Here is a 22,045-nt window from a genome sequence, read left to right on the forward strand (position 1 = left end):
CCGGATCTCAGCTCACTGCAAGCTCCGCCTCCCGGGTTCACGCCATTCTCCGGCCTCAGCCTCCTGAGTAGCTGGGACTACAGACGCCCGCCACCTCGCCCGGCTAGTTTTTTTTTTTTTTTGTATTTCTTAATAGAGACGGGGTTTCACCATGTTAGCCAGGATGGTCTCGATCTCCTGACCTCGTGATCCACCCGTCTCGGCCTCCCAAAGTGCTGGGATTACAGGCTTGAGCCACCGCGCCCGGCCAACTTTTGTATTTTTAGTAGAGACAGGTTTCACTGTATTGGCCAGGCTGGTTTCGATCTCTTGACCTTGTGATCCACCCGCCTTGGCTTCCCAAAGTGCTGGGATTACAGGCATGAGCCACTGCACCCAGCCAATTTTTAAAATTTTTGTAGAGACAGGGTTTCACTATATTGCTCAGGCTGGTCTTGAATTCCTGGGCTCAAGTGATCCACCCACCACGGCCTCCCAAAGTCTGGGATTACAGGCGTGAGCCACCGTGCCCGGCTGGCTGAGATGAAGCTGAAAATTCGCAGAGACGCACTAAGGGGCAGGGGAGTAGTTTGGCACACTGTGGTCCCAGCCTAGGGCCATGCCTGGGAGGCAGCAGGTGCCCTTAACTCGTAAAGTTGCGGGCAGCAAGTCACCCAGGTGCCAAGGCAAGAGACCGAGGGCACGAGCTGTTGCAGTATAATAAAATATATAAAATAAGAATAGTCATACTAGATATAGATAATAGATATGATTATATATGAATATCATTAATCATTGGTTTGTAGCAATTACTCTTTACTCCAGTATTATAATAGTCCTCACTCTTGGGAGGCCCAGGCAGGCAGATCACAAGGTCAGGAGCTCGAGACCATCCTGGCTAACATGGTGAAACCCCATCTCTGCTAAAAATACAAAAAAAAAACTAGCCGGGCGAGGTGGCGGCGCCTGTAGTCCCAGCTACTCGGGAGGCTGAGGCAGGAGAATGGCGTGAACCCGGGAGGCGGAGCTTGCAGTGAGCAGAGATCGCGCCACTGCACTCCAGCCCGGGCGACTGAGCTCAAAATAAATAAATAAATAAATAAATAATCCTCACTCTACAATCATAACCTAGGAGAAACCGGGCCATACAGAGTTAGGAGCTGAAGGGACATAGTGAGAAGTGACCAGAAGACAGGAGCGTGAGCCTCTGTGATGCCCGGGCAGGGCCACCGGAGGGCTCCTTGGTCTAGTGTCTGGGAAGATGCCCGTTGCCAAGTGGACCGTGGTCTAGCGGTAGCATCAGTGTCAAGAAAAAGCACCCGCTGCTTAGCAGACCGGGAAAGGGAGTCTCCCTCTCCCCAGGGGAGTTTAGAGAAGACGCTAGTCCTCCACCTCTTGTGGAGGGCCTGACATCGGTCATCCGGAGCCTAACCTGACATCGGTCATCCGGAGCCTAACCATCTCCCTGTGGTGCCTGTGCTTCAGTGGTCAGGCTCCTGGTCCACTTTCGTGTTCCACCCTGTACACCGGGCTCTGCCTTCTAGATAGCAGTAGCAAATTAGTGAAAGTACTAAAAGTCTCTGATATGCAGAAACAACAGCATAAGCTGTCTCTCTCTCTCTCTTCTCTTTCTCTCTGCCTCAGCTGCCAGGCAGGGAAGGGCCCCCTGTCCGGTGGACACGTGCCCCACATGACTTTACCTATCATTGGAGATGGCTGTCACTCCCTGCCCCTTTGTCTTGTATCCAATAAATATCAGCACAGCCTGGCATTTGGGGCCACTACCGGTCTCCACGTCTTGGTGGTAGTGGTCCCCGGGCCCAGCTGTCTTTTATCTCTTTGTCTTGTGTCTTTATTCCTACAATCTCTCGTCTCCGCACACGGGGAGAAAAATCCACTGATCCTGTGGGGCTGGACCCGACATAAACTGCTCTTAAGTTGTCCTCCCTTCATCTCCCTGCCTTTAGGTGGCCCCTCTGCCTCCCCTGCGGCCGCCTGTCTGCCCAGCACCTGCTCTACATCAGCCCCTGCCTCTTTCCTTGTAGCCCAGTGCTCTCACGGCGCCTGGTGTGGTGGGCAGTGCGATACCTGCTGAGTGAGCCACACAGGGGCCCAGAGCCGGGGCTGGTCATGCCCTCAGCATCGGCAGGGGCTTCGAAGCAACTGAAAACTCTTCCAGCCGACGGAGGAAGAGAAAAGGCTACCAGGAAATTCCTCGAACTGCAGGGCGGTGCCCTGAAGCCCAGGGTGAGGACAGCGAGGGCGCCCGCCCCGTCTGGACTCCATGCCCACCCGGGACACGTGATGTGACCTTTCTGCCCACAGACCTATGGCCTCACAGCCATCAACCAAGTGTGGGGCCGGCAGGGCCTGGGCTCAGCTCACCGCAAGGAGCCTGGGCAGTGCAGCAGCTTCTGCAGAGGGGCAGAGCCGGGGGCTCTGCCTCCCATTCCCCAAAAGTGGGTTCTGATGTTGGAAAGTCAAAAAGAATGACCGACATCCACTATCGATGCTGAGTTTGCGGTCCATCCCACCACACCATCTCCTGAAAGAACGCCTCATTTGCTCTCCGAGTCAAAAGGAAAAGAGCAAGCAGGAAAGAAATGTTGTCAACAGGTGATAGAAGGCAAAAGCTCCTTAACACATAAAGACCAGCTGCAGTTCAAGAAAATGATGAACATCGCAATGAAACACCAGAGGAAGCAGGTCACGGGGCCCCAGAGAGACAAGAAGGTCCAGTAACTGGAGATGCCCAACTCTGTGAGCAAATGAAGACAGCAGCCCTCCCGTTCTCCTGCCTGCAGGACCGCACAGACACAACGCTGTCTGCCCTTCACAGGCACAGAGAGAAGCCAGGTCCGTCTAGGTGCCAGGGCACACAGTGTGGCATCAGCTGGTTTCATAAGAAACAGAAGTGGCCGGGCGTGGTGGCTCACACCTGTAATCCCAGCACTTTGGGAGGCCGAGGCGGGTGGATCACGAGGTCAGGAGATCTAGACCATCCTGGCTAACACGGTGAAACCCCGTTTCTACTAAAAAATACAAAAAATTAGCCGGGCGTGGTGGCGGCGCCTGTAGTCCCAGCTACTCAGGAGGCTGAGGCAGGAGGATGGTGGGAACCCGGGAGGCGGAGCTTGCAGTGAGCCGAGATTGCGCCACTCACTCCAGCCTGGGGGACAGAGCGAGACTCGTCTCAAAAAACAAAACAAAAGAAAAGAAAAGAAAAGAAAAGAAGAGAAGAGAAGAGAAGAGAAGAGAAGAGAAGAGAAGAGAAAAGAAGAGAAAAGAAAAGAAGAGAAAAGAAAAGAAGAGAAAAGAAAAGAGAAAAGAAAAGAAAAGAAAAGAAAAGAAAAGAAAAAGAAAAGCAGCAAGAAAAAACCGGGCTCAGGATTCCTTAAGCGCGCCTGGAATATGCCTACATAACTGCCCGGATATGATCTGGGCGAGCTGGACGGAAGGCTGTTTGGTTTATCTCTCTACTCTGTGGGGGAAGGATCATTTTTTTTTTTGACACAGCGCTGGCATTCTTCTAACTTAAAAAATGCCGGGCGCGCGGCTCACGCCTCGTAATCCCTGCACTTTGGAGGCTGGAGCGGGCGGATCAATGCAGGCCAGGAGGATGGAGACGATCCTATTAACACGGTGAACCTCTATCTCTATTTAAAAAAATATAAAAAACGAAAGCCGGGCGCGGGTGGCGGCGCTCTGGTGGTCCTAGCCTCGGGATAAATGAGGCAGGAGAATGGCGAACCCGGGAGGGCGGAGCTTGTGAGCACGAGATGGCGCAATTGCACCTAGCCCATGATGTGCTGAAGATCTGGCTCAAAAAAAAAAAAAAAAAAAAAAAATTTAAGATATAGAAACCATAAAAATAAATGCTAATTAATTATAAAGAAAACTAATACGGGAGATTACAGGAAAACAGAGAAGAGAAATGATACCTCCACTCTTCTCTATTTAAATGAAATGAAGAAAACGCCAAATAACCTAAAATGACTGTAATTTCCCTCTAAATTACAACAGTTCTAATTAGTATTATTTCTTCCTTTTTTTTTTTTTTTTTTTGAGACAGGGTCTCTCACTCTGTCACCCAAGACGGAGGGGGCAGTGGCACAGTCTCGGCTCACTGCAGCCTCCACCTCCCGGGCTCAAGCAATCCTCCCGCCTCAGCCTCCTGAGTAGCTGGGACTATAGGCGCCGCCACCACGCCGGCTAGTATTTTTATTTTTTTGGTAGACAGGGGTCTTTGCCATGTTGCCTGGGCTGGTCTCAAACTCCGCGGTTCAAAAGTGCCTGCCCCGGCCTCCTGAAGTGCTGGGATTACAGGCAGGAGCCACTGTGCCTGGCCTGTTTTTTGCTTTTTAAATGATTGCAATTACATATATATATATATATATATATATATATTAATATATATATATATATATTTTTTTTTTTTTTGAGACGGAGTCTCGCTCTGTCACCCAGGCTGGAGTGCAGTGGCCGGATCTCTGCTCACTGCAAGCTCCGCCTCCCGGGTTCACGCCAGTCTCCTGCCTCAGCCTCCTGAGTAGCTGGGAGTACAGGCGCCCGCCACCACGCCCGGCTAATTTTTTGTATTTTTAGTAGAGACGGGGTTTCACCGTGTTAGCCCGGATGGTCTTGATCTCCTGACCTCGTGATCCGCCCGTCTCGGCCTCCCAAAGTGCTGGGATTACAGGCTTGAGCCACCGCGCCCGGCCGCAATTACATATATTTTTAACTAAGCAACTACAGGATAACCAGATTCCAAATAAAACTATGCCTGGATGGGAGAGGAACACATGTTAAAATTCAAAGATGCACACTACTCTTCCAGGGTTGAAACTACTGCATAATATATATTTTTTTGAGACAGGGTCTCGCTCTTCATCCAGGCTGGAGGGCAGTGGAGCGATCTCGGCTCACTGCAGCCTTAAACTCCTGGGCTCATGCCATCCTCCTACCTCAGCCTCCCAAAGTTTTCAGACTAGATAGGCGTGAGCGACCTCACCCAGCCCTGCATGATAATTTTAAAATCGAAAAGGAAAAATACAACCTGGGAAAACTGAAATTCCTAATGTCCAGCCAAAAGAAGAAGCAAAATAAACAACACATGGAGAAAAATTGTGTGCAGCTCCCGTCAGCACTAGTCTTCCCCTTTAGCTGGGGCCAGAGCAGCCGGCGTGAGAAACGGCGCATCACCAGGGCATTACCAGGGCATGCGATTAGCCCCTCCCGAGACTATCCCTGAGCAGTTCTGCAGGAGCTGGAGCGCACCTGGCCCCATGATCCCCATGGGCATTGCTGGCAAAGCCCCGCCCACCGTGGGAGATGCACCTGCCATAAAACCAACGCTTCTACAAGGCCAACGGCGCCACAGAGCCAGTCCGTGCTCCCCGGGGGCGACAGGCTGAATGGGAAGTGCCCGCACACCGATGGAATCCTGCAAAACGGAATGAGGAACCTGGGTGCACTTCCTCCCCTGGGCAGCAGACCACAAGCTCGTGGCACATGGGTCCGTGTCTGAGTCTTCACAGCTTGGCTGCACTCCCTGGGAGGGCTCACATGGCTGAAATCAAGGTGTTCCCCAAAGCCGTTTTGCCTGAGGCTGGGTCGGGGCCCTTCCTCTCAGCTCCCAGTGACTCACGCCACGGCAGCTGCCCCTCAGCGCCGGCGGCACCTGTCTGCGGCCTGGCACAGAGGGCTGGTTCCAGCCCAGGTTCCACAGCGCCCCCTAGGTCAGGCCCACACATCACAACTGAGAGGCCCCTTCGTCAGCACGCCCACACTCAGGCACGTGTCCCCACCAGCCACGTGTCCCCACCAGCGGGGGAACCTGGGCCGCCGGGTGCTGAATCGGACAGTGCCCAGGGACTAAGTTAAACAAAGGGCCCCTTTGCATGTGGTGGCAGAGTCTGTCTTGGAGCAGACAGGCCCGTACCCGGATCAGGAGAGATCTTGCTCCAACTACAAGGTCTGGGTGTCAGCAGGGAGCTGCCTCACCCACCTGCCCAGTCCCCAGCTATCCTGCAGGGAGCCTTCCGCAGTCCCAGGAAGGGCACAGCCGCACCTGCTGCATCTCAGGTAGTGGAGCAGCAGGCAGTAGGGCAGACCGGCCCAACCCACAGCCATGTCCAGCACCAGACTCACATTGTCCCAACGTAACCTAGAAAAATGACCTACTGCTAACGGCGCTGGCCAACAGCAGGGTCCGAGACACCAGAGAGAAAATCCACCCTCTCCCGTTAGGGGTCTTAATGGATTAAACAAATGGAGAGAACATAAGGTTAGGAACATGGCCCTGGGGGTTTTCGTTCAGTGAAATGGGGAGGACACTCTGGCAGGTTCAGTGCAGGCTGCCCTGCCCCAGGTGCACGGACGATACCTGAACCCCCCCGATTTCCCCATCAAGTCAGCTGGTAGGAGAGCCCCCGGAACAAGCAGATCACAGTGCTTTGTAAAAGCAGCAAGGGGTGTGATGGGGTGCAGACCTCTACTCCACTTACCACATCACACTGCACACCTACTCCAGGTGCTCCCTGCAGACAGCAGGAAAGGCCCGTTCCCTAGTGTGGTGTGGTAGGGAGGAAGCAGGCTGGAGTGCCCAGTGCCAGTGACCCCCCCAACCCCCCGCGACCAGCGTTCAGCCAGGTTGGAGTCCACCAGAGACCTTCATGCCCTTTCATGTGAGAGGGATTTGAGCCTAGGTTTAAGCTTCCAACCATCCACCTTGCACCACCTTTTTTTTTTTTTGAGACGGAGTCTCGCGCTGTCACCCAGGCTGGAGTGCAGTGGCACATCTCGGCTCACTGCAATCTCTGACTTGGGAGTAGCTGGGATTACGTGTGTGCGCCACCACTCAGCTAATTACTGTATTTTTAGTAGAGATGAGGTTTCAGCATATTGGCCGGGCTGGTCTCGGTGATCCACCCACCTTGGCCTCCCAAAGTGTTAGGATTACAGGCACGAGCCGCTGCGCCTGGCTCACCTTAACTTTAGAGGACAAGATTCCCAAACATACAAACTGATCAAACTCAGCACGTACACCGTAGACATGAAACGGTAGCCAACAGCCTCCAAATCATCTACTAGATGGCTTAGGATCTGTTTCCAAACAACCAAGGTGTCATCAGGTACCAAGTGTGACTGAGTGCAGCAGCAGAGGTACCAGCATCACCCATTTCCACGCCAGTAACAGCCCACCGGGTGCCTCAATGCCTGCACCTGGCAAAGGCATGCAGAGAAAACAGAATCTGACTGGGTCCCTGAAGCTGCTTCTCTGGGGCTGTCATGGCCATAGCTGCCAAGGAGAGCAGGTGCTGTGTGAGCTGGTAGGACCAAGGCAGGCTGTGTCTGGTGTCTGAGCACTGCACAAGGAACCATGCTGCCCTCGGACACAGAAGACATGGGGATGCCCAGCTCAGACCACGGCACCACGGCACGGTCTCTGGCTGCCTCTCGTCCATGAAGCAAGAACAATGGCTTCAGAATGTTTTAACAGGAGAGGCCGACACTTGGCAGGGCCATCTAATACCTTGGTGTTGGGGTGAAGACGCCCAGCGAAGGGAAGGGTCAGGACCATGGTCACCAGGCACAACAGGCTCAAGAATGATGCCCCAAAATCCAACATGCTACATTAACTAGAAACTACTTTGCTTAAAAAAGGCAACTCTAGGTTGGGTGCAGGGTCGTGCTTCTAAACCCCTGTACTAGAAAAGCTGAGGGAGGATTGCTTGAGGCCACGAGTTCAAGGCTGCACTGAGCCATGACTGTGGCACTGTACTCCAGCCCTGTGTGCCAAAAACCTTGTCTATTTTTTTAGACAGTCTCACTGTTGCCCAGGCTAGAATGCAGTGGTATGATCTGGGCTCGCTGCACCCTCTGCCACCTGGGTTCAAGTGATCCCCTCACCTCAGCCTCCCAGTAGCTGCGACTACGAGTGCATGGCACCATGCACAGCTGATTTTTTTTAGTAGAGACGGGATTTTGCCATGTTGGCCAGGCTGGTGTTGAACTCCTGAGCCAATCCCAAAGTGCTGGGATGACAATGTGAGCACCAGCCCAACCTTATCTCTTTAAGAAGAAAAAAAAGTCCACTCTGCCGAAGTCAGCCTCTGTAACCTCCCCACAAGAAAACCATTTTACATCAGTCACTAACCAAACCACCCCGGGCTTTAACACAGAAAGGAAGGCATAATCCAGGGCTTGGACTGTCTTTCAAGAAAGCCCCAAATCCCCTGTAAGGAAGTCACAGCAGCGAAACCCCATCCCAGGCCCAGCGGCTCCCACGAAATACACCACGTGGAGACCCAGCGTGACTGCTGACTGATTACAAGTCCCCAGGAGGGCTTTATTTTTTCTTTTCAACATCCTGTTCTGCGGCTTCCTTGGCTCTTTTTGCCCGTATGCCGAAGAGTCGGGCGTTGGCACGGGCCATGCGGAGACTAGCGAAGGCTTTGAAATTCTTCTCCTCCTCAGTAATGACCCGAGCTTTCTCCTTCTTATAGACCTACAAGAGAAAGACGAGTTGTTGAACCCAGTGTGTCAATGGGCAAGGGCACAACCAGGCAACAGTAGAACCCAGAGGACCCCGGGGGGGGGGGGGGGGGGGCGGAAGGGCAGGTGTGCTGCCCAACCACTGCGGAAAAGCGACCCTTGAGTCAGTCACCTTCCCTGGGATTGAAAAAAAAAAAACCCTCTCTTGCTTGAGCTCGACACGGCGGCTCAGGTCTGTAAATCTCGAAATTCAAAACCAGTGTAAGCAACGTAGAGAAATTCTCTTTCCAAAAAAACTTCCCAATTTATGGCTTCGTGGTTGCAAGAAGTAAAAACTAAGAAATGTTCTTTTCCACAAATCTCCACACGCACCACAACTGCCATTGTTAACTTTCTTAGGCCTGATCCCCATCTCAGATATCCACGTGTTCACCCACTGATCTCGTCTACAGCCTGGATTTGAACAAGTGTTAACTTACATTCCGGATGGGCATGACCGGTCCCGTCAGCTGGGTGGCCAGTTTCAGTTCTTCAGCCTGTTGATGAATGAGAAGTTAAGTGCCTTTAGCCGCGCTGCCCCAAGGACTCCACCCCCGCCTGACCCCAAACTTCCTCCTGGGGATCCCGAGTTCAGCACCAGTGTCTGAGCCTTTCCTCCAACATACTTTGTGTCCCCAGTGTTGAGGACAGTCATTACTAGTTAGGTGACTATCTTAGTGAGTTAACACAACACGCATGAGACAGTTATATCTACCTGTGAACCAGGGACGGGGCAGAGAAAATCGTTCCCCAATTCAACTATCCGGAAACGTATACAATGGACTCTTATCAACCTTATCCTACAAGGTTTTTCTAGAATATTTTGGAACACGAAGCATTTTAGGGAGACAATGATTTCAACGGAAAAAGCTGGCTCCAAGTCACACAGCCTTTGCCGTGACCATTAAGGTCATCCCTGCTGAAAACCACAGGTGAACCTTAGTAGTCCCGATTAGCTCATCATCCGCTCCTGCAAGACAGGCGTATCCTGCGGATCAGAACGGCCACGATGTTTTGGTTCTTCTCACCCCAGCAGGGCCCAGGGACGGGTGTCACCGATAAAGGAACCCAGCCTCACTTTCCCCGCGCGCCAGGACGGCCAGAGAGCCCTGTACTCACAGAACTGTCTCCCTTCTTGGGGGCCGAGGGCTTCCTGGGGAAGAGGATGAGTTTGGAGCGGTACTCCTTCAGCCGCTGCACGTTGGCCTGCAGGGACTCCGTGGACTTGTTCCGCCTCCTCGGATCCACAGAAATGCCGATGGTCCGGGCCACCTTCTTGTGAATGCCGGCCACCTGCCCCAGAAGCGGAGAGAGATGCAGGCGGGCCCGGGCTTTCTCCGCCCCGAGGCCCGCATGGAGAGGCTCAGCGATCAGATGGAAAAGGGTTCAAACGTGCTTTCATCAAGGCCGTCCAGCGATTCCGGAGACTGTCATCACGCGACTGAGGCCAGCACAGGGGACTCAGAGCCCTCCTGACACCGCGGCGCTGCCACTACTCACCCTGAGCTCCTCCAGGCTGAAGCCGCGGCCAGCGCGCACCTTCGTGTGGTACCGAACCGTGGGGCAGCGCACGATGGGCCGGATGGGCCCCGACGCGGGGCGCGGGGCGATGCGGCGCGCCTTGGCTTGCCGGGCCTTGCGTCTGGTGGAGAGAAGCCCAGCGGCGGTCACCCTCGCCTAAGGCCGCCAGGCAAGTGCTCCGCGGCGGCCGCAGGCAGCGCCCCCCGCCCTGGCACCGGCCACCCCCAAACCAAGGCGCAGCCGCGGGCGCGAGCCCCAGGGGCGCCCCGAGCGCAGGGCTCACCTGCGGATCTTCCGGGCCGGCTGATTGAACCACGTGGCCACGCGCCGCTGCCAGTCCTTGTGGAAGTGGGGCTTCAAGATCATGCCATTCCGGCTGGGCGCCATGGCTGCCTACGGCCCTGCGGCTGCGAACGCGAGGGAGCGAGTGAGAGGCCGCGCCCCGGGCGCGCGCACCCCCCGGGCCTCCGCCCTGAACCCTCCAGCCTGGGCCGTCCGGCCGCGCCTAGAGCCCGGGCCCCGGCCCAACGCTGTCTGCGAAAAAGAAGGGGCCCATCCATGCCCGCGCTGGCAGCAACGCCAGGCCGATGGCGCCGGATGAAGCCCAAAGGCCGGGACCGGGTCTCGCTCACCTCCTGCACAGGAAGACAACCGAGCGGAAAGGAAACGGCGCCGCAATGCACCCTGGGATGATAGCAGGGCCGGCCAACCAGAAGCGCCGGGCGCTCTGACCAATCAGAGCCCGGAAAGGAGGAATGACGTCACCGCGCTCTCTTAGGGCCGCCCTCGCAGACATGGCGTCGCTCAGAGTGCGGCGGCGCGGCCGTGATGCCCGGGCCCTGTGGATCCCGCGGCCGGACTTGCTTGACGTCCGCCGTTACTGCCCCGGCGCTTCAGTCGCTGCGCGGGCCGCGGTGGGCTCAGGCCGAGTCCCGCCTTGCGGACTAACGCGCGCGGGGCCAGCATCTGGGCGGACGGCGAACGGGCGACGCCCCGGCAATTCTAAGTTTGTTCGCGTTTGTGGGACGTTTGTAGCGCAAAGGCAGGAAAACTGCAATGAGATCCGAGTCTGCGCAACCTAAGGCCGTCGTCCTCCTTGTTCCAGCGTTTATTCTCCTCCCATCCATTTAGAACTTTTTTTATTTTGAGACAAGAGCCTCACTCCGTCGCCCAGGCTGGAGTGCAATGGCGTGATCTCGGCTCACTGCAAACTCTGCCTCCCGAGTAGCTGGGATTACAGGCGCCCGCCACCACACCAGGTTAATTTTTTGTATTTTAGTTTAGTAGTAGAGACGGGGTTTCACCGTGTTGCCCAAGCTGGTTTCGAACTCCTGAGCTCAGGCAATCTGCCCGCCTCGGCCTCCCAAAGTGTTGGGATTACAGGCGTGAGCCACCGCGCCCGGCCTATGCTGGTTTTTTAAAAGATAAAATTAACATTTCTTGAGTGTTTTTGTAAGCAGGGAGTTCAGTTCCGGATGTGCATTTTCACATCGAATCCACACAACCCCGTAAGGAGCAGTTACTGTTGGCCTCTGTCCCCGCTTTCCCTTGGCCCAGGATTAGGTGACTTCTCTAAGGTCAGGGGTACCTGACTGAAAATGTCACATTCTGACCTGCTGTGCCTACTGCCTCCCTTCACAAAGAAAAGCATCAACAAAAAGCCAGCTCTTACTCTCTAGTGCAAGTCTGTGAAGGCACCATCCATCTTACTGCTACCTGGAAACCTTTAACTCCTAATAACCCTCTTTCTTCCCTACCCTCACCCAATCACCACCCTTCCTCCTGGTAAAACTTAGTCCACATTTTAAGAATTTCACAGTCCCGGCCGGGCGCCATGGCTCACACCTGTAATCCCAGCAGTTTGGGAGGCCGAGGCGGGTGGATCACGAGGTCGGGAGATCGAGACCATCCTGGCAAACACGGTGAAACCCCGTCTCTACTAAAAATACAAAAAATGAGCCGGGCGTGGTGGCGGCACCTGTAGTCCCAGCTACTCGGGAGGCTGAGGCAGGAGAATGGTGTGAACCGGGGAGGCAGAGCTTGCAGTGAGCCGAAATCGCGCCACTGTACTCTAGCCTGGGAAACAGAGCAAGACTCTGTCAAAAAAAAAAAAAAAAAAAAAAAAAAATCACAGGCCAGGCATGGTGGCTCACGCCTGTAATTCCAGCACTTTGGGAGGCCAAGACGAGTGGATCACCTGAGATCAGGAGTTGGAGACCAGCCTAGCCAACATGGCGAAATCCTGTCTCTACTAAAAATACAAAAATTAGCTGTGCGTGGTAGTGTACGCGTGTAATCCTAGCTACTCTCGAGACTCAGACGGGAGAATCATTTGAACCCAGGAGGCGGAGGTTAGAGTCAAGACTGTGCCACTGCACTCCAGCCAGGGTGACAGAGTTAAGCCTCCGTCTCAAAAACAAAAAATTTAGGGCTGGGCGTGGTGGCTCACACCTGTAATCCCAGCACTTCGGGAGGCCGAAGCAGGCAGATCACGAGGTCAGGAGATGAGGACCATCTCTACTAAAAATAAAAAAAATTAGCTGGGCATGGTGGCACGCACCTGTGGCCCCAGCTACTTGGGAGGTTGAGGCAGGAGAATCGCTTGAACCTGGGAGGTGGAGGTTGCAGAGAGCCAAGATAGCGCCACTGGGCTACAGAGCATGATTCCATCTCCCCCCCACCAAAAAAAAATTTAAAAATAGTAAAATAACTTCACAAAAGGCTCGGTACAATGGCTCACACCTGTAATCCCAACACATTGGGAGGGCAAGGCAGGAGGATCACTTGAACTCAGAAATTCCAGTCTAGCCCTGTCTCTACAAAAAAATACAAAAATTAGGCATAGTGGTGCATACCTGTGGTCCCAGCTACTTGGGAGGCTGAGTCAGGAGAATCGCTTGAACCCAGGAGATCGAGGCTGCAGTGAGCCGAGATGGCGCCACTGCACTCTAGCCTGGGCGACAAAGCAAGACTGTCAAAAACCCACACAAAAGGAAAAAAATGATTACCGAGGACACGACCCTTGGCTACACCAGCTAAAACCTTCCCAACTACGTGCTGCTCTTTGGATTTGGAGAACTTGGGCAAAGGTCAAGGCGTCTCTCAGAGATGCCCCCACTTGGGTGTGTGACCGCACCTGTGGCTGCCTCCTTACTGCTCTGCCGGCGTTTCTCAGGGCACTCAGTGTTGCAGCAACAACAGGACAATCCACTCACATCACTGCACCACAGGGAGGGCAGACGCAAGGAGGCCAGAGTGGGAGCCGCATGCCCCGGAACACAGGGCCAGGGCGTCCTGGGTCATCCTCTATCCCTACAGGGTCCAGGCCCCCGATTCCTACAGGAGTTTTCCACTTAGTCCCTGCATTACTCAAATGACAAACTGAAACCACAAGACCTTGTGATCCAAGGTAAGCCCGCCAGCTCCCCTGCATTAGAGCTGGCCAGACAATGCAAATGTGATTTTCCAACCACAGAGTTTATTAGTAAAGTGTCTCAACAGTTCTCAGGGCAGAAAAAACCAAGGCATCCCCCAACACTGCATGTGTGACTAGACCAGCAAGAAGTCCTCAACTTGCACCGTCCACATGGCAGCAGGGGGCAGTGTTGAGTCCCCTGGAGCCCAGTGCCTGGGCCGGACTGTGTGGCCCCATTGACGAGTGAGCTGGAGGACGGGGCTGCTGGCTCAGAGGGTCCTTTCATGTCCGATCCCGTTAGCATTCTGAGGGAGCCACAGGAACTGGAAGGCCGTGCAAGCGTCGGCATGAACAGCGGTCTGTTTGGAGTCTGAATGCTCTGCTGCCTCTGGGTGGCCTCAGCCACGCTGGGAACGACTGTCTAGAACCTTGGGAACTCAGGTGTTCCATGCTCACTCGGGAACGCACTGAGAACCTTCCCCACAGGGGAGACGACACACACACAAAAGGCTTGGCCAGTTGTTTCTGCAGAGAAACTTACAATCATGAAAAGGGTAATCAACAAACAGATCTCAGAAGTCGCTGCACAGGGACTACTGAGGGCCGCAAGAGGAAGTGCAAACCTCAGTTGAACAGCAACGCAGGGGGGCTGAGTGAGCCCTCAGTTCTCGGGTCACCCGCACGTGCGGTCAACACGTCCCAGCTACTTGGGCCAAGTCGGCTCTTCGCCTCCAAGTGGGGGCTGCTGGGTCTCTTCAGCCTCCTCCTCTCCCGAGTCCTGTTTCTCCCTCTGGGCGTCGACCCACCTCTGCGGTGCGATCATTTTCTTCGGCCCATGGGGCGGCGGGCCAATGAGAGCCTCGATGTCCTCATAGTTTATCACTTCCTTTTCCAGAAGGGCGTTTGCCAGCTGGAAAGAACAGGCACAGCAGTGTGTGAGTCCCCAGGACAGACACAGAGCATCTCTGTCCCAGGGAGGTGACAAGAGGCATGCGGGCCTGTCTGTGTGCAGGACACCCGGGACAGGCCACTTTCCCAGGGAAGCGGAGGCACGGAGGCAGCTCCCAAAGAAGAATCCCCCCCATCTCAACCTCATAAATGATTTTCCAGTGGCCAGCCTCATTAATTTTTCTACTTCCCTTCAAAATCTTGGCTTATTTTTGGCAACTGCAATTTCTTTCACCAGACAAGATGTGCGTGTCTACAGGGAAGGAGACGGGTAAAACGCTGCACCCTCCTGATTGACACAACACCGGGAGAAGGAATCTGAGAAGTTGTGTGAACTGGGACCTCTCAATTTGGGGAAGGGAATTTCAGCCACTCTAGGTGGGATCTTGGAAAACACTCGAGATGCCGACTGTCCTGTGCCAGTGGCCCTGCCTCTGGGGTGGCCTGGCCCGACCACAGAAAACACTGCCACAGCCACATTTCACTGGTTTCCGTGAAGGAAGAACTCTTCCGGATTTTCTTTCTCTTTTTTTTTTTTTTTTTTTTTTGTTAACGGCCTGCTCCTTTCCTCACTCCTCCAGATTTTCTAAAGAAAATGGTAACCCCTAAAGCTAGGGTGATTTACCTGTGGCTTTATTGCAAGAGACAAACATTTCCTCTCTAGGGCTGGTCTGAGATTTTATTAAGTTCTGCAATCCACTGACACACAGGGCAGACACGCCACTCCACAGCCAGTGAGAAGCCTCGCCTGCAGCTTTGTCCCTGCCGGCTCTGGCTCCCACTGTAGTGAGCCCAAGTTCTGCAGAGCTGCTTTGTCAACCGTGATGAGCACATGTCCACAGGCAGGTGCTGCTTCAGCCAGGGACAGCACTACCCACACCTGCCCTGAGACTGTTGCTGCTGCTGGTTGGGGATGACACTCTAAGGGCCCTAAACACTATCCCCATGTGACACACAGTGCTCGCCTGAAAGACACGAGGGGAGGCCGAAGAAACAACTACCCATCCACTGCCTACCCATCTGTTCACAACATGGACACAGAGCCCTTTGCCTCTCCTGAGTTCTAAGCAGCAGCTACCAGAACCCAGGGACACGAAAGTTAACTCCAGCTCTGCCCACTTTGAGAAACACATCAGACAATCCCTACTGAGGAACGTAACACGAGGAACAAAACACGAGGCCAGTCCTCGAAGCTGCCAAACGAGGTCTGAGGAACTGTCACCCCAGAGGAGCCTCAGGAGACGGGCGATCAAACGCCACGTGGACTCCCAGAGCGGAAAGGACACTGGGAGACGGAGCACATCTGCATCACGTATGCACCCATCACTGCGGGTCGGCGGGGGCGCCTCAGGTGGGAGGACTGCCCCGGGGGGGCCTCCACGGGGAGTGAGGCAGCGGGGCAGGGAGCTCTCTGCACTGCGCCTGCAACTTTTCTACATCTAACACTACGGTAGGCCCGGGGCTGTGGCTCACGCCTGTAATCCCAACACTTTGGGAGGCCGAGGCAGGCAGATCACCTGAGGTCAGGAGTTCAAGACCAGCTTGGCCAATATGGTGAAAGACTCTCTACTAAAAATACAAAAATTAGCCAGGCGTGGTGGTGGCGCCTGTAGTCCCAGCTACTCGGGAGGCTGAGGCAGGAGGATCGCTGGAACCCGGGAAGTGGAGGTTGCAGTGAGCCAAAATGGCGCCATTGCACTCCAGCCTGGATGACAGAGTAAGACTTCGTCTCAAAAAAAAAAAAACAACAAAAAAACACACAAAAAAACAAAGAAAATCAAAATCCTCTCTAAAATTAAAACTTTATTTTAATAAAAATTTCAGCCGGGCACGGTGGCTCAAGCCTGTAATCCCAGCACTTTGGGAGGCCGAGCACTTTGGGAGATCGAGACCATCCTGGCTAACACGGTGAAACCCCGTCTCTACTAAAAAATACAAAAAAAAATTAGTCGGGTGAGGTGGCGGCGCCTGTAGTCCCACCTACTCAGGAGGCTGAGGCAGGAGAATGGCGTAAACCCGGGAGGTGGAGCTTGCAGTGAGCTGAGATCCGGCCACTGCACTCCAGCCCCTGCGACAGAGCGAGACTCTGTCTCAAAAATAAAATAAAATAAATAAAAATAAAAATAAAAAATAAAAAATTCAAGAAAAAAGTTTAAGAGTTGGAAAAAGATTAAACAAAGCTGACAAAACACCGGTAACTGCTAACGGCAGGAACAGGCACAGGAGACTCTGTGGCAGCTTCTTTCTACCTTGGGGGAACACACTGGGTGAATTCATGACGAAAAGTGTGGGACATGTAAGTTTCAGGTGAGGTGGAATTCACATTGGCCAGAGTGTTCTCTGTACTGTGTGCCTTGGAAATACTTCACAAGAGGGGTGGGGACCGTGGGTGCTGCGTGGGTGCTGTGTGATGCTCCAGTCTCCTCGCCTGGCCAGGGCCTCACCGCCTGCAGCTTGTCCAGGTTGTCCTGCAGCACCTTCTCGGTGTGTCTGTAGGCCTTGGCCACCAGCAGTCTTGCTTCCTGCGAATGGAGGGAACTGTGTCAGGGCAAGGCTGGCCGCCTGGCTCCGGCACCAAAGCACAGAAAAGAAGTGCCAGGCTGGGAACACGGCCTTTCCCCTCCCAGGAGGAACAGGACTCCTCAGCCAGCGGGCGGTCTCCTGCCCCTGTGACCACTGCCGGGGGAGCAGAGCTCCACATGCCGCCCGCCCACCCACAGCTGCCTCACAGGCCTTTCCTGGCCCAGTCCGAAGGCTATGTGGGCCCTGCGTCTATTGCTCAGTGAATTTATTTGATATTCTTCCCAGATTCACATCTATAATTTCATTAGGAGCATCTATGTCCTCATCTGAGAAAAATATACTCCACAGGTAGGAACTACAGCAGAGCCCAGAAGGAAAAAGCCCACGTGGGGCCTGCAGCTGAGCTCAGCTGTGGCGGCCGTGGCCGGCCCTTGTGTGGCAGACCCAGGGACTCCCTTCCCGGGGAGCACGGAGTGCAGCGGTGCGGCCAGAGCCGACTCACATGGTCCATTATCTGCTGCAGGCCTTGGCTGAAGGGGCGCCGCCCGATGCCCACGAGTCCCTCCTGTGCCTCAGGGAAGGAGATGGGGCCGATGCCAGGTGCCATCCCAAACTGCTTCACCATGGAGTAGGCAATGCGCGTGACCTTCCTCAGGTCATCCTGTGCCCCTGGAGGGTGGGGTCAAGACAGAGGGATCCTCAGCACTGCAGGTGCACAGCAGCCGTCCCGGTCAGCGTCCTGGGGCAGCACCGTGCCTCCGCATCCCCTTCCTCCCGAGGAGTCCCACCGTGAAGCTGGACAGTGAGGATGTTGGCACCTCGCCACTGTTCCTTAAGAGAGTCTTAAAACTTTCAGAAATGCTCTTTTATTTGGAAATCTAGAACCTGGGGGGCATACAGGAGCTCACTGCACGGCAGTTCTCAAGCACAAGCCCAGGCCTATGCGTGGCACACCCACGGACCTGGAGCCCTGGGACCCTCCTTCAGTCTCTGGATCTCCCAGTGAAGTGACAGCTTCAGAACAGTGAAGCTGCTTCCATTTCATTCCGTTTCCTGTAGCCATTACCAAGAATTAACCAATTAAATGCGTTTAGAGTTGGCATATAGGTTAAGTTTTTTGTCCAGTTAAATTATCTAAAAAGTCTTGCTTAGCTCCAAATCTCCTATGACCACAACTTATCCTTTTTTTTTTTTTTTGAGACGGAGTCTCGCGCTGTGGCCCAGGCTGGAGTGCAGTGGCGCGATCTCGGCTCACTGCAAGCTCCGCCTCCCGGGTTCACGCCATTCTCCTGCCTCAGCCTCCTGAGTAGCTGGGACTACAGGCGCCCACCACCGCGCCCGGCTAATTTTTTGTATTTTTAGTAGAGACGGGGTTTCACTGTGGTCTCGATCTCCTGACCTTGTGATCCGCCCGCCTTGGCCTCCCAAAGTGCTGGGATTACAGGCGTGAGCCACCGCGCCCGGCCACAACTTATCCTTTAAAAAACACTTAATAAACTCAAAACTACATCTACACCAGATTCACCCTATGGCATTCACTGGAACAGAAGGAATAATGCACGGAAAAGCACTCTGAAACCTCCGGGGCCCACGCAGCCGCTCCTCACCGGAAGTGACCTTGTTGAAGGACAGTGCTTCCGAGGCCCGGCCCCCCAGGGCCATGCACATCCGCTCAAACAGCTGCTCCTTGGTGAAGAGGTGCTGGTCTCTGGGAAGCATCTGAGCAAAGCCCAGGGCGGCGTTCGTCCGAGGGGCTATGGAGACCTGCACAGGGTCAAGATGGCCCACGTCAGTAGGCAGGATGTGGGCTTTGAGGAGGAAGGTGTGGGACTAAGAGGTCTCCATCATTAAAGCGTCTCAAAGCAGGAAAGCAAATCAGCATCTTTTACAAGAGAGGACCCTAACACCACAGACGGCCAGCCCAGAGACAGCAGGGTTCCCACCACAGACGGACGGCCAGCCCAGACAGCAGGGTTCCCACCACAGGTGCCTGTTCATACACTGTTGGGGAGTGTCTTCTCATACATGACTAGGGAGTCAAGACAAGGTCCGTAGAAGACAGCTGAGAGGCGAAGGACAAGTTACACCCCCAGTGGCCGCTGAGCTGACCCCTGGCACTAGCGACTGCCACAGAGGGTTCAGAGCAATGGGAACCCCAGGATGCTGAGGGAACATGGACTGCCCTCACCTCTGCTGCTCCCCCACACCCCCACATCAGGTGTGCAAGGAGGGGGCACGGGGCAACATCCTAACCCAACGACATGGAACCGTGGAGTGGGAGACGGAGGGAGACAGGGCAGGGGCAGGTCCTTTGCTGGCCCAGCTGCTGCTTCTGAGAACTGTGGCAGCAAGATGGCCACAACCAGGTGCTCTGAGAATCCTGAGAGGACGCTGAATTTAGAACCTAAAACTAGGCCAGGCGCGGTGGCTCCCATCTGTGATCTCAGCACTTTCGGAGTTAGAGGCGGACAGATTGCTTGAGCCCAGGAGTTCGAGACTAGCCAAGACCCCTTCTCTACAAAAAATACAAAAATTGCCCGAGCCAGCGGTGGTGTACGCCTGTAGTCTCAGCTACACAGGAGGCTGAGGTAGGAGGATCTTGTGAGCCTGGAAGGTCAAGGCTGCAGTGAGCTAGCTGTGACTGCGCCACTGGACTCCGGTCTGGGCGACAGAGAGACAGACCCTGTCTCAAAACCAAAAAAAGGCTCTAAATAATGGCTGCAGTGATGATTGCATTAATGACCAAAACCACAGCAGTCAGTTCACAACCTTTCCCTGGCAGGACACCGAGCCTTGGGAAGGAGACTTACTTTTTCATTGTGACTATCTGACTTTTGCCTATCAAATAAAGTAAAAATTCTTTTTTTTCCCTTTGATAGTCTTGCTCTGTCACCCAGGCTGGAGTGCAATGGCACAGTCTTGGCTCACTGCAGACTCTGCCTCCCGGGTTCAAGGGATTCTTCTGCCTCTGCCTCTCAAGTAGCTGGGATTGCAGGTGTGCACCACCACGCCCAGCTAATTTTTTGTATTTTTGGAAGACACGGGGTTTCACCATGTTGGCCAGGCTGGTCTCAAACTCCTGACCTCAGGTGATCTGCCCGCCTCGGCCTCCCAAAGCCCCTGCATTAATTTTGATTTGTTGACATACTGAGTTAAAACGTTGTGTTCATTGCTCAGTTTCTCAGTATCCCTTAAGTGGGACCCCGAGCTCAGTGTCCACTCGCCCCACACTGGGCCGGCTCTGGTCCCATGACCGCGATGCACGTCACCAAGGAGCAGCATGTACCTGGTCCCCAGACGCTGGCCTCAGCCCTGCTGGAAGCCTGGGATGGGCAGGATGCTCTCTGATTAACACCCAACTTTGCTACAGCTCACGCCTGAGAAACAGCAGCGGAGACCATGCTGGCAAGCCAAGCGGGCAACTGCTGCACTGTGTGCATTTTTTGCAGCGAACCCTGAGGTAGGAACACAGCACTGCTGCCGTCTCCAGTGAGCCTCAAACCGGCACTGGTTCCTGGGGCTCCACTGTAAAGATGGCACCTGTGTTCTGAATAGAGACCTCCTCTTGACAGCACTTGGGCTCCCAGTGGTGGAGCCACATGTCTGAGAGAAGCTGTAACATCACCATTTGGTAAGAATCAACTTCCATCGAGTTCACAGCTGCCTACAAGAGTAGTTTTTTGTTTGTTTGAAGGAGAGACGGTTTTGCCATGTTGGCCAGGCTGGCCTCGAACTCCTGACCTCAGGTGATCCACCACGCCCGGCCTACAGTAGCATTTTTTAAATGTATGCTCAACTCACTTCTTTCCAATGTTCTTTCATTTGGGGTGGACAGGCTGAGAACAGGCACAGGCAGTGAAACCCCACTGCATGGTGTGACCTTCCAGGAGTCACCCCAGTAGCAGCACCCGGCTCCGATGTGACACAGTCCACTCCTGCCTCCCATGCCCGAGCTTCTGCCCATCATCCTGGGACAGTCACCTCCCACCTTACTCCTTGGATCATGACACTGGCAGGCTTTCCTCTCACATGACCTACAGACACAGGCGGGACCCCCCGGTCAGCTACAGACACAGGCGGGACCCCCCGGTCAGCTACAGACACAGGCGGGACTTCCCAGTCAGCTCTGGCCAAAGCCTGTGGACCCACCTTCATCACAGCCTCCGTGTGCTCCAGCATCCAGCCCACCAAGGCGTGGCCCGACTCGTGAAATGCAACCACTTTCTGTTCTTCCTTGGACAGGATCTTGCTCTTTTTGGCAGTCCCTGAAAGAATGCCAGGGTGTGAGCCGGGCACGGTGCTCACGCCTGTAATCCCAGCACTTTGGGGGGCCGAGGCGGGCGGGTCACCTGAGGTCTGGAGTTTGAGACCAGCCTGACCAATATGATGAAACCCCATCTCTACTAAAAATACAAAAATTAGCCAGGCATGGTGGCAGGTGCCTGTAATCCCACCTACTCGGGAGGCTGAGGCAGGAGAATCACTTGAATCTGGGAGGCGGAGGTTACAGTGAGCCGAGATCGCACCACTGCACTCCAGTTGGGTGACGCAGCGAGACTCCGCTCAAAACACAAACCAACTGGCCGGGCGCGGTGGCTCAAGCCTGTAACCTCAGAACTTTGGGAGGCCGAGACGGGTGGATCACGAGGTCAGGAGATCGAGACCATCTTGGCCAACACGGTGAAACCCCGTCTCTACTAAAAAAATACAAAAAATTAGCCAGGCTTGGTGGCGGCGCCTGTAGTCCCAGCTACTTGGGAGGCTGAGGCAGGAGAATGGTGTGAACCCGGGAGGCAGAGCTTGCAGTGAGCCGAGATCGCGCCACTGCAGTCCAGCTTGATCGACACAGCGAGACTCCGTCTCAAAAAAAAAAAAAAACAAAAAACCAACAAAAAAGAATGCCACGGGGTGTGAGCTAGGCCCCGGGCTCTCCCTGGCTGGGCCCTCCTCCTGCCCCGTGTAGTCAAAGCAAGGCTCTCTCTGCACATCTGCCTCTAGCAGCTCTGTAGCCATGGCTCCGGACACCCAACTCAAAACTCTTCAGGTCAAAGAGCTGTTGAAGGAGGTCGTGATTTCTTCTTTTATAAATGTTGCAAGTATCAAAATAGCTCCTGCTGCTTTTAG

General features: G+C 54.4%; 2 protein-coding genes and 1 non-coding gene across 10 annotated transcripts in view; all 3 read right to left on the reverse strand.

The window, feature by feature from the left end:
• Window positions 1–8,294: 8,294 nt before the first annotated feature.
• On the reverse strand, window positions 8,295–10,846 carry RPL13 (ribosomal protein L13). 2 transcript variants are annotated; one of them, XM_003917325.5, is made up of 6 exons: window positions 10,668–10,786; window positions 10,319–10,442; window positions 10,015–10,156; window positions 9,634–9,807; window positions 8,955–9,011; window positions 8,295–8,488 (listed from the first exon to the last, which is right to left on the reverse strand). In XM_003917325.5, exons 2-6 carry the CDS (start codon window positions 10,420–10,422, stop codon window positions 8,330–8,332), a joined length of 636 nt encoding a protein of 211 aa, XP_003917374.1. In that variant the 5' UTR covers window positions 10,423–10,442; window positions 10,668–10,786; the 3' UTR covers window positions 8,295–8,329. The 2 variants fall into 2 exon arrangements, 1 of the variants encoding a protein (XP_003917374.1); XR_001898389.2 differs by having other exon boundaries at window positions 8,434–8,488; window positions 10,015–10,442; window positions 10,668–10,846.
• On the reverse strand, window positions 9,867–9,950 carry LOC116271363. The gene has a single exon (XR_004179925.1). It is a non-coding gene; the product is annotated as a small nucleolar RNA MBII-202 (small nucleolar RNA).
• A 2,645-nt stretch (window positions 10,847–13,491) lies between the features above and the next one.
• Window positions 13,492–22,045, reverse strand: part of SPG7 (SPG7 matrix AAA peptidase subunit, paraplegin) — a 50,726-nt gene continuing 42,172 nt past the window's right edge. For 2 of the 7 annotated variants that reach the window (XM_003917324.4, XM_021932300.2), the window contains 5 exons: window positions 21,071–21,186; window positions 18,529–18,685; window positions 17,424–17,590; window positions 16,843–16,920; window positions 13,492–14,360 (listed from right to left, as the gene is read on the reverse strand). In XM_003917324.4, the coding sequence (XP_003917373.2) occupies window positions 14,154–14,360; window positions 16,843–16,920; window positions 17,424–17,590; window positions 18,529–18,685; window positions 21,071–21,186 (725 nt within the window). In that variant the 3' untranslated portion in view covers window positions 13,492–14,153. Of the gene's footprint in view, window positions 14,361–16,826; window positions 16,921–17,423; window positions 17,591–17,647; window positions 17,975–18,528; window positions 18,686–20,740; window positions 20,956–21,070; window positions 21,187–22,045 lie in introns of those variants that run through there. The other 5 variants (XM_009197071.3, XR_002519363.2, XM_021932299.2 and 2 more) reach the window with 5 other exon arrangements.

This window comes from Papio anubis, chromosome 18 (assembly GCF_008728515.1).
Source record: "Papio anubis isolate 15944 chromosome 18, Panubis1.0, whole genome shotgun sequence".
Classification (NCBI taxonomy): domain Eukaryota; kingdom Metazoa; phylum Chordata; class Mammalia; order Primates; family Cercopithecidae; genus Papio; species Papio anubis.

Excerpts from the sequence above, each read along its gene's own strand:
- RPL13 (XM_003917325.5), bottom strand. The coding sequence starts at position 10,422 with ATGGCGCCCAGCCGGAATGGCATGATCTTGAAGCCCCACTTCCACAAG. Across the intron at positions 9,012-9,633 it reads CCAAGAAGGGAGACAGTTCT|GCTGAAGAACTGAAACTGGC; the intron begins GTGAGTACAGGG and ends ATTCATCAACAG. Across the intron at positions 8,489-8,954 it reads CGGTCATGCCCATCCGGAAT|GTCTATAAGAAGGAGAAAGC; the intron begins GTAAGTTAACAC and ends TTTCTCTTGTAG.